The sequence below is a fragment of the Castanea sativa genome, chromosome 5 (assembly GCF_040712315.1).
Source record: "Castanea sativa cultivar Marrone di Chiusa Pesio chromosome 5, ASM4071231v1".
NCBI lineage: Eukaryota > Viridiplantae > Streptophyta > Magnoliopsida > Fagales > Fagaceae > Castanea > Castanea sativa.
In genome coordinates, this window is record NC_134017.1 from 72,571,430 (window position 1) to 72,583,087 (window position 11,658).

The following is an 11,658-nucleotide window of genomic DNA, read 5'->3' on the forward strand; positions in this document are numbered from 1 at the left end:
GTGAGAACCATCGCTAGGGATGACGACAACACCTGGTGAGAGTTTTTGAAAAAGAATGCATATGGGCTTTGATGAGTTGTGATTGTGTGTGACACTACCTATTATTCATTAATTTTTAATATGCTAATGTGGTATGCTAGGATTAAAGGGTGTAAAACAACAATTTCACATCCGGTTTGAATTTAAACTCAATTAAGAAAGGAGCACCGAAATACTTTTTGTATGGAATTTATATGGCTTAAGAGCTTGTAAAAGACTGTTATTAATCTTCTTTTTTCTTTTTCTTTTTTTGCTAGGTGCAAGTTTGGAATTAAATGAATACTTGCAAATTCATTTATCAAAAGTGTTTAGCCATTTGATTACGTAAATGATGGCATGATTGTCAAAGTTATAATTCCAAACTAGTGTAGAGCTATCTTTTCTAACTCACTACTTGATGATTTATAAGACTATTCATGTATACCTCGTATGACTAAAACTATAAATAGATGGTCTCTTCAATCACTATATAGCAAGTTGGAAGAAGAGAACTCTAAAATAGTTTAGAGCTAAATTAACTTTTTACATTGGTTAACGAAATTCTAGGAGGCCATCCACTCCTTTTCTCAACAAAGAGGTTTGGGTTGCAATATTGAATTCTTAATTAATTATGCCAAACCATGACATATTGATAATCATTTTTATTTTATTTTTTAAATTTGGTGATTATAACAATGAGGAAGGGATTTGAACCATAGTTTTTCTTATAAAAAAGTGAAGACAATATTATTGTATTACAAAGATCTTAACGTATATATAATAGTTTTTCTACAATTATAACCATAGTTTTAAAAACCGGACTGGACTGGCCGGTTCAACTAGGAACTGAGAGCGAGTCCGGTATGGTTATAACCCCCAAAATCGGTCAACAACAGTCAAAAACTAGAAAACTGGTCAAAAACCAAGGTTGAACCGGAAATTAAAAAAAAACGGTTCAATGCCCGGTTCGATTTCAAAAACCATGATTATAACCATAACTTTTGCAATAACTGACGAAATAGTTCACTTTTTTATATAAAAAAAATTGGTAAATAATCGAAAGGAGAAGTTTTTTTTTTTTTTTTGAGAAACAATTTTTTTTTATTTGATAAACACCCACCCACACACACACACACACACACATAGGGAAAGGAGGATGAAATAATGGAATATACTCACATACCAACACCAAAACTACATGCGGCAATTAGTGTCGCGGAGCAAGTGATAAACCCTTTCTCAATATCATACCTTATTAATGTGAGATGACTCGACAATACTGAGTATCTTTTTTTATTTGATAAACACACACACACACACACACACAGGAGAAAGGAGATGAGATAAGGGAATACACTCACACGCTAACACCAAAACTGCATGTGGCAGCTAGTGTTGCGGAGTAAGTGATAAACTCATTCTCAATATCACACCTTACTGATGTGGGATGACTCGACAACACTAAGTATCTTTTTTTTATTTGATAAACACACACACACACACACATATATAGGGGAAAGGAGATGAGATAAAAAAAAATACAATCATACACCAATATCAAAACTGTATGCAGCAGTTAGTGTCGCGTTTTTTTTTTTTTTTTTTGGAGAAACATGGGAGGAGAAGTTGGCATAAAACACCAAAAGATATTTTATTATTTGTGACCATTGGGTTACGCTTTAATGAGTAATAATGACTATAAGAGGTTTTTACTTTTTGGGCTTAGATTAGGTTTAATGTCCAGATGAATTAGTGTAACTAGACACTAGCTAGACTCAATTCTTATACTTACTTTTTATTTTTTATTATAAATTTTTAATTTATTGTTGCCTAACAAGGCCGGACTCTTTGTTAAGTATATTTCACTAAGCCCAACTGGTTAACTAGGTTAAAGGTACATGTGATTGGGGACCTAACCATGATTGAAAGCCCGCGACTACTGGACAACAACTTGCCTTTGTTTTTTTAATTTTTAATTTAAGCGAAAACCACATTTTCACCCCTATTTTTTCACATGATTCCCACTTTGGTCGTTAATTTTTATTTTCACTGTTTTTACACATCTTGTTTTTGTCCCTGCCGTTACATCAGAGACGAAAAATACACACTAGGCAAACAAAGTGCACTGTTGGCACACTAAAAACTGACATGGCCACGTCAGCATCTAAATTAAAACAAAAAATCACATAAATTGATATATAAATGTGTCTTGAACAAGAACAACAACAGCAGAAAGTCAGATCTAAGAACACAAACCCAGAAATAAAAAAAATAAAAAAAATAAACCTCCAAAATTGAATTTTCAACACTCCCTCAACCACACTCGCTCCCTCACAACAAAACCCTCTCTTTCTCCTTTTCTCTCTTTCTCTCTCTCTCACGGCCCAGCCACCGTCGCCACCCCTTCTCCGTCTGCCACCGCCTTACTCCCTCCCTCACTTCTTCATGATTGTTCCCCCTTCTCTCTCTCTCACGATCTCCTTCACCCCGATCTGCCCTCCTGTCTCTTTCCCTCATTGTAAGTTTTGACTTTTGTGAAATTTTGGTTTGGAATTGGTGAAAATTATTTGGGTTTTGTGGCTTTTTTCTTCTAAGTGTAAATATGAGTTTATTATATTTAATGAATTGTTATTGTTTTTTTGTGTGATTTTAGAATTATTTTTTCAATTTAGTAAATTTAAGTTCTTGATTATTGATTTTGTCAGGTTTGGATGATGATATGACCGGTTTGTTTTTGGGGATTCTTTGATTCTAAAAGATCTTGGTCAGGTTCAGCAAAAGAAAATAAATTTTGGAGTTTTCCTCTTCTTGAATTTTTTCTGTTATTTTTGTTTATTCAGACAGTAAAAAGGTTTCACTTAAACTTAGACAGAAACAATCCTTCACGATTGTTTGGTTCCTAAGAAAAGCAAAAGAAAATGAATTTTCAGTTTTGGAGGTTTTTTTTTTTTTTTTTTTTATAATAATTTTTGGGTTTGTGTTCTTAGATCTGAGTTTGTGTTCTTGTTGTTCTTATTCAAGACACACTTAGATCTCAATTCATGTGATTTTTGGTTTTTAATTCTGTTTTTGATTATTTTTTAAAATTTAGATGTTGACATGACATTTTTTAATGCCAAATAACATTTATTATTATTATTTTAATGGCCACGTCAGCTTTTAGTGTGCCAATAGTGCACTTCGTTTCGTGTGCATTTTCCGTCTCTGATGTAATGGCAGGGACAAAAATGAGATGCGTTTTTCAGGATAAAGAGTAAAAGCGGTGAATATAAAAGTTAGGGACTAAAGTAGGAATCACATGAAAATGTAAGAACGAAAATGTGGTTTTCACATTTCATTTATTAATAACTATATATATATATATATATATATATATATATATATATATATATAAAGAGTATAAGTGTATAACTGATTTAATGTTTATTAATGGTATCATGAAATGTGACAATAAAGTTTATGGTTAATACTTAATACTGTATAATTTACACTATCACGTTTAATAAGTTATTATTATAGACGCTTAGCAAAAAATTATCATTATATACAAACCCATGTATACCTCCAACAATGTATTGGGGAAGCTCTATCGTGCCACTGTTGAGTCAACAGTGTAAGAAAGGCCAAACTTGTTCCAGTTAGGGAAGTTTTCTAAGAATCTTACAATAATGATCTTGAAGTGGATGGTTTTAAGCTATGAAGCACAGGTGCGGGTGCAAAACTTGACAGTTTTTGAAAAAGTAGTACGGGTGCAGCGGGGTGCGGCGATTAAAAACTTATTAAAAATATTTCTATTTATATTTTCTATATTGCTAAGCATACTTTTACATATAATTGTAAATATATCACAATTTAAGAGTAATAGTAGATAATAACTAGAAGATGATATTCATAAATTAGAATACATCCTAGAAGTTTATTTTTATTATTTTTTTTAACATGTATTTCGGCCAATATTGGCCGGTTTCGGCTGGAATCAGCGTAAATAGGCCCGAATTGGAGCCAAATCAGTTGGAATCAGCCCATATCGGTGTATCGGTGCGTGTCGTAAAAAAAAAAAAGGCGAATCGGCACATTGGAGGAGCGTCACCATGTCATCGCGAGTCCGATGCAGGTGCAGCGGCCCTGGAGCCGCACCCATGCTTTCTAGGGTTTAAGGACTTCCTTAAAATTGCAAAAAAAATGCAAAGAGCAGTATATAGAGAAAATGAGTAGCTTAATGAAATATTATGAAGGTGAGACTGAGGATGAAATGCTAGCAGGTAATCCGATAAACCATCCCAACCTAAATAAAAAGGGTATGAGTTATAGGAATAACAAGTTTTAGTCCAATAAATTTATGATTCGAACCCGGTTTGATCAAACTCATATTTGTACCCAGTTTGACGCACTGATCAAACATTTATTATAAAAAGTTGACTATAATTTGGGCGTCTTACTTGGAAAACAGATGAAGTTATCCACACAAAATTTAACTCTTGGTGTATTAATTCTTAGAAATCATTTGATAGGAAATTAAGTAGTTAAAGGAGACGGTAGTGGCCAAGAGCCTTGTTGTTAAAGCTAAACTAGTTAGCAACTTTTGATGTTTTCAAGACATTCAGGGTTCAAATCCTCCCCTCACCTATTGTAACTATCAATTTATTTATTTTAAGAAGATAGTAGTGATTTCATCATAAGTTCTAGATAATATCATTTCATGCTGTATCATTATATAGTATCTTCTTTTTTGTCATAATTTACATTATACATATTTGGTTTCTATAATAAAATGATAGTGTACCATGTAGATTAGATTTAGAGGAAGTTAATCTTATGATGCAATGGCATATTAGTACATTGCTCCAAATAGTGTGGGGCTTTAGCTTCAGCGACCAACTATTTTAGTAATTGTTATTTCATTTATAGAATTAGCTCCTTCAATAGTTGTTTGGCCTTTAGGATTGTAGGTACTCTTGAAAATGAATGCAGGCTGCTTTGGTGAAGGAAGGGTTGTGTCACTACTCAACATGAAAACAATTGCCGACATGGTTGGTCGATTTGTCGCATGTTCTTGCACACACAGAAGTCCAATTTGAATGCATCTCGATACTTCATTAGCAGGGTATGTCTCACCTAGTGATGGATCGACTATTTCCATGGCTTTGCCTTCTTTCCATTGGTCCCAAATCTATTAACAACATATTCATATTAGGCTGAATACAATACAACAGGACTATTATTACATATCATTATTTCCACATGTACTTACGTGTCCAATCAAATTTGAGGAAGGACCATTATGATAATAGTTGGTGTTTCTTTTGCCAGTGATGATCTCCAATAGCAACACCCCAAAACTATATACATCGGATTTTACTGAAACTAATCCTTGCATTGCATACTCGGGTGACATATAACCACTGTTATAATACAATGAAAAGAAAACTATTGAGCATTGCATATTATTAAACAAAAATTAAAGAAAACCATTGATCATAGTTCATGATTAAGCAAAAATTATTCAAGAAAATCCTTTGTTCAATAACATTACACATAACATTTGAACTAATAAAAGATAAAAGTAATTTTCCTAGAGTCTGGTAATTTAACCTTCTTTATTTTTTCAGAGGCATCCATATCCAAATCTCCCAACTATTAAGTTATCAAAAAAAAAAAATTTTGAAAGAAGTCCACCATTTTTGCAAAAAGAGGCAACAATTTGTACTCCTATGAGATATAATAATGTTAGTATAGTAATCAGTTGAAAAAAATAAATATTTTTTTTTGCCTTTAGCCCACTTACAACGTTCCAACAACACAATTTGTATTGGCTTCAATTTGGTCCCCTCTAAAGATTCTAGCCATACCAAAATCTGAAATTTTTGGATTCAATGCAGTGTCAAGTAAAACATTGCTAGCCTTTAAATCTCTATGGATAATTCTTAATCTTGAGTCTTGATGAAGATATAAGATTCCTCGAGAAATTCCACAAATAATCTCAATTCTCTTTCCCCAATCTAACCATGACCTTTTTGTTTCATCTGAATGAAGATATTTGAACATAGATTAGTCTGCATTCATGATTACATATATAATCTTAATGCTAGGAATTAAGATGTTTGAATTCGGAGGACCATTTTTGTGGTCATGATGCTTGAAGTTTATGTGAAAAGAATACGTACCAAAAATATAAGTGTCTAAACTATTGTTTGGCAAATACTCATAAATTAACATCTTCTCTTCTTCTTGAACACAATAACCTAAAATTCTCACCAAGTTCCTGTGTTGGAGTTTAGCAATTAGCACAACTTCATTTTTGAATTGTTCAATTCCTTGTCTTGAGTTTTTCGATAGTCTTTTCACAGCTATTTCCATTCCATTTTGTAGCAAACCCTAAAATAAAAATTCATAGGTCATTTTATCATTGTACACAATAGTTGACAGAAATTTAATCCAGTTAATTATTAGGGCAAACCCAATTTCACTTGCTGCAGTCGTACACGTAAAATTATTAATGCACCTAAACATTCATGATGGATTTTCCGATGCATTAACACACATGAACTAAGATTAAGCTACTTTTTTGGGTGTTGCCACTTGTATAAGGAGAATACCTTATAAACTGAGCCAAAGCCACCTTTACCAAGCAGGTTAGCAACAGAGAAATTATTTGTGGCTGCAATAATAGTTTTTAGATCAAATACTGGCAAATTTGAATCTCTTCTAGTTCCATCAAGGTCCCTTCTACTTGTAGAGTCTTCTAAGTTTGGTAAACTACAGGCATCAAATTCATATGAATTTGTGCTTTGCCTCTTCCCTGGTATAAAACAACTAACAAATAATTAGTTACTACGTTCATATTTGATTGATAAGAGAATGTGCAAATGGAAGGAGCCAATGCATTTGGATATAGATAGACTTAGAGGCAAGAAATTAAAGGACAAGCATTTACGAAATTGTCTGGGTGGCTTTAATATACCATTTATGCAATGACAATCACTCATTCGAAAGAACTGAAAAAATAAATAAATAAAAGAAAATAAAAGAAAAGAAAGCCCTTTTCGTCTCTATACTAAATGCATTTTTGTAGTTTCTTTGTCTTGTTTGTAGACTTTATTTTGTAATAGATTTTAAGAATACATTTTCCTTTACTTCTACAAATTCCTCCTCATTCCTTTAATGAAAAGGAGGTAAATATTACTTTCATCCATATCTTTGAGAAAGGACAAATAAAAGTTAACTGGTATATTAATAATGTTTTATATTTCTATACTTTCCATTCATTCTTTTATAAACTCCTGAAAGCACTAGGGAAAAAAAATCATATTATATCTCATGTTATTTCATTCTTTTAGAAACTCTAAAAAATTTGTAGTTTTTTGCTTTTTTATTTATTTATTTTTATTTTTAGAAATAAGGTAGTTTTAACTTTTTGTTAGCCTTTAATTTTAAATTTACCAAAGCGTATATCTTTTAATAAATACTGTACAAATAATTTACCATAAATAAGTAAAAGCCAAATGCAATCCTGAGTCTGTCACCTTACTAGCATTTTTTTCACTAGACTTGGCGATAGAAAATAAGTGAAAAGAAAATACTTCAATTAAAAAAAAAAAAAAAAAAAAAAACTGAGTAAAGACTTGCTTACCTCTTTTCTTCTTCATTACCAACCAATACACAACGGAGACCGCAAAAAGAACCATTACAGCAACAGGAACTCCCAGAATTGCCAACATCCTTGTTTTTCGAGCAAGACCATTTTTCTTGGCATATTGAGCTAAGGTAGAAAAATATATTTATTTATTTATTGTCCATAGTGACCTCATAAATTTGAGAAGGTAATTGAACATAAATAGGAGTAATTCTTAGGTACTCCCGGAGCACGGAGAATGATGTTCCCTCCTCTCACATTTATGGTGGGATCCGCTCATTAAATTTATGGTGGGGTCTACCATGAATGTGAGAGGAGGGAGTACCATTTCACTATACTCCGGGACTACCTAAAAATTTTCCCATAAATAGTTAGTATTGATGCAATTTTATAGGGAAACAAGAGTAAGGACTATGGAGGAAACAATGTCCTTAAGGAGAATGTGCTTTAAAAACCAAAAATGCACAAACCGGTTTTCATAACATCAACCTCAGATGGAGCAAGTGTTACATATATAGCAGCGGGACACAAGTTATGAATATACGGAATTTAAACAATTTCAACTTGTCAAACCGTTTCTTAAAATTTTGGAAAATTTAAGACAAAGAGAAGATAGAAATGCGGAGATTGTGGTATTGGGAGTCAATACCATTTCGTACCGGCCGGTATAGCCGGAATTTTTCGTACCGGTGAATAATCCGGTACCGGTAGACCCTTATTTCGTTTCATTTTAAATACCGGCCGGTGCAATGTTTGAGTGAGAAGAAGCAACTTGCGAGAGAGAAACTAATCTGTGAGTGAAAGAGAGAAATAGATCTTAGCGTGATTATGGGGTTAGTTTTAAATCTTTTGATGAGAAAAGTATGCTGCGTGAGAGACTAGAGAGAAAATGAGAGAAGCAGATTTGTGAGGGAGTACTGAAGGAGAACGTGGGCTACTGTGTTAGTGGATAAGACTTAAAGAGAAATGAGATAGTAATAAAAAGTAAATAAAAAAACAAAAAGATAAAGTAGACTAGCTGAGACGGTGGAGGAAAAATAAAAGAGAAAAAATGAATTGGAAAAAGAGATTGGGCTTTTATTTTTTTTATATAAAAAAGAATGGATTGAGAGTTAGTTAATGAAGATGTTTAAGGTATTGACCAACGCCACAACAGTATAGATTGACCCAATAATCATTTAAAGACTATTAAATTTATTTGTTTTAAATGTTAATAAAAATAAAATTAATTAATATATATTATTATATTAGCGGTAATTCTGAAATGGTATACTAGCATTAAGCAATATTGAAATATATCATTCTCATAACTAAGTTGAAACAGTCTTCGGTACAATATTGACTCACTTAATCACTTTTTGGACAGTTTTAATAAAATTATATATAAAATTCTTTGCAACATGCATAAAATCTGGATTCTCTATATGTGCCAAATATTAGAAAGTGTTAAGAAATGTGAGACAACTATTATATCATGCCAGAATAAGAAATGGTACATTTGGTAGACTGTAATATAATAGTTATTCTAATGGTTCAATTATTCGAAAGTTTGGTTATCTTTTTAATATAAAGAATAGTCTTTCTTTGTGAATACCTATTCTTTTAAATGAGAAATAAGCATTCCCTTCTAAAATCATTGTAATAGTTACTCTTTAGTAGGTATAATAACTTTTAAAATTAATATATTTTCAAATAAACAAACTTTTCATATATACCTAATAATTATGAAAATAAAAAATATAAAAAAATAACTAATTACTCTCTTAAATTTAAAAAATATTATTTATTATGAAATATAATTGTATGAGTAAGGTGTTTTTTAAAACACAACTTAACCAAGTTTTGTTCCTAGTAAAAAAAGATTTCCATTACTTTCGTTTCGTAATCCTTATTCAGTGTATCAAATGTGCAATTAATGTGACTTCACCTAAGAACCCTACCATTTTCTTCTATCGGTTTTATTTTGGTTACATGTTTATGGTACCTTTTTACTATAGTTAACCTAAGCACACAAGCAATTAATGTGGTAACAATAATTAAAAAGACATTGGCAAATATTACTTAAAATATTACCTAGTACAATCGAATCCACGCGTATGTATAAATCTTGTCCTTCATTAGAAAATGTTCTTATGTCGATCAAGTCCCCGTGCCATGTCAAGCATCCAATCCCTTCCTCACTCTCTTCTACACTTGTGTAAGCCATACAAGAACAATTCCTTAAGCACTCCTGCTCACACTCTTTCAAACTTAAACTCATGTTTACATGTGCTATTGAAGTATCGGGCACCTTCACACGTGCCAACTTGATGAACCCTTCACCACTCTTACAAATGGACACCTCTTGGTTCCTTACACACCCACTTGACCCATCTCTAATGCTCCAATCAAGAGGTGACTTGGGTTTGAACCCGAGTAAGCACGTGCATTCGAACTCGTCCCCCTTATATGGGTCACAGTAACTATTTGTACCACACCTTAAATATATATCGCATGACTCTTTTGGGTTGAACCAAAACCTGACCCATTTACCATCACCCCAAGTGTACCTCCCAAATGCTCCTGATTCGTCTAAGACAAACATAATTTTAGAATAAACATGGGGATCATTTATACCATACATAATGGTGATTCCATCTTGATTATTCACAAAACTGACATTCACGTCGAAATTATATAATTTAGATTTCATTTCTGGTACACCGGTCAATCCTTGGCCACTCCAAGATCCGGCCCGCCACAATGGAGTTTGACCCTTGTATAAAAAAAACTGGGGGTACCCAATTGGATCAATTTTATATGAGTACTTACCTCTTTTCGGGTCATTTTTAGACTCCCAAGATGTTAAGTATCGGCTCAACCCAGTCTGCCGATCCAGACCAACTTTCATAAAAGGAAGAATAGTATCGGTGGGATAATCAAAGCTTTGCCATAATATCCTTTGGCTGTGTTGTTGAACCAAAACAAGATTTCCAACATCTAAGAGCTGAGCCACGAAGATAGAATAGTTTGTTGATGAGATTGAAGCAATATTCGTGGACCAAATAGGAAGGGTTTGATTTTGGGCATGGAGGACAAGGTTTCCTTGACTGTTGATGGATAGGATTCCTGAGCTATCATTGAGGGGATTGTCTCTATTTGCAACCCACACAACCGTTTGTTCGGTAATTTGGTAATACCAAATTCCAACGAAACGGTGGTTGGAATTGCCAGGGCTGAAAAATCCAAGTGCAAAGGTTTTTTGGTTTGAGACTAGAGTTTGACCATCCTTGATGGGCTGGTCTGGTGTAATGGTATCAAAGGAAACGCAATTTGGGAAAAGAAGGGAGAGAAGTAATAGTAATACTGATTTCAATAAGGATTTAGCAGGATTCATGGTTTTTCCAGTGAAGATTGTAGGACATGAGAGCACGAAAGAAGAGCATCTGCATGCATGCGTGTGACTTCATTTTAATACCTCAAGCCGAAGCTCACTATTCATGGCATATAATTCCATCCACACTTGTTTTTAACGTGTTGACCTTCAAGTAATGGCATCATTCCTTATTTGCTTTATTGAGCTTTATAGTATGAAACAGATTGAGATGTGGTGCGTGAATACCAAACTGCCGACAGGGGCGACACCATGTACGGTCAGGGGTTCAAAAGAAACCCGCCCATAGCTAGCAAAAACTAAAAATTTATATTTAATATTTGTTTTACTTGACCCCTAATTTAAAATTTTGAACTCCATAACTATGACCATAGACCAAGACACTAATTAATTTTTTTGAACAAATGAGAATTGAACCCCAGATCTCTTATTCAGTTATTAAAGATTTTACTAGTTCAGTTAACTAGAACCCATTACTAAAATAAGTTTTGAATATGATCTTCTTATAATATCTTGTTCCTTAAAAAAAAAAAAAAAAAAAAAAGTAAGCCAACAACAAAAATAGAAATTTGTAAATCTTAAACCTAACCAAAAAAAAAAAAAAACTCATTTAGATTTTAAAAGATTTGAAATA

General features: G+C 32.8%; 1 protein-coding gene across 1 annotated transcript; it reads right to left on the bottom strand.

The window, feature by feature from the left end:
- Positions 1–4,809: 4,809 nt before the first annotated feature.
- On the bottom strand, positions 4,810–11,041 carry LOC142634036 (G-type lectin S-receptor-like serine/threonine-protein kinase At1g11410). The gene is made up of 7 exons (XM_075808306.1): positions 9,725–11,041; positions 7,649–7,777; positions 6,615–6,817; positions 6,183–6,393; positions 5,804–6,041; positions 5,270–5,420; positions 4,810–5,188 (listed from the first exon to the last, which is right to left on the bottom strand). Exons 1-7 carry the CDS (start codon positions 11,025–11,027, stop codon positions 4,886–4,888), a joined length of 2,538 nt encoding a protein of 845 aa, XP_075664421.1. The 5' UTR covers positions 11,028–11,041; the 3' UTR covers positions 4,810–4,885.
- Between the last annotated feature and the right edge of the window lie 617 nt (positions 11,042–11,658).

Coding starts and splice junctions, on each gene's coding strand:
- LOC142634036 (XM_075808306.1), bottom strand. CDS start 11,027: ATGAATCCTGCTAAATCCTTATTGAAATCAGTATTACTATTACTTCTC. Junction 7,778..9,724: donor CGTGGATTCGATTGTACTAG/GTAATATTTTAA, acceptor TTTCTACCTTAG/CTCAATATGCCAAGAAAAAT. Junction 5,421..5,803: donor AATTGTGTTGTTGGAACGTT/GTAAGTGGGCTA, acceptor GTATTATAACAG/TGGTTATATGTCACCCGAGT.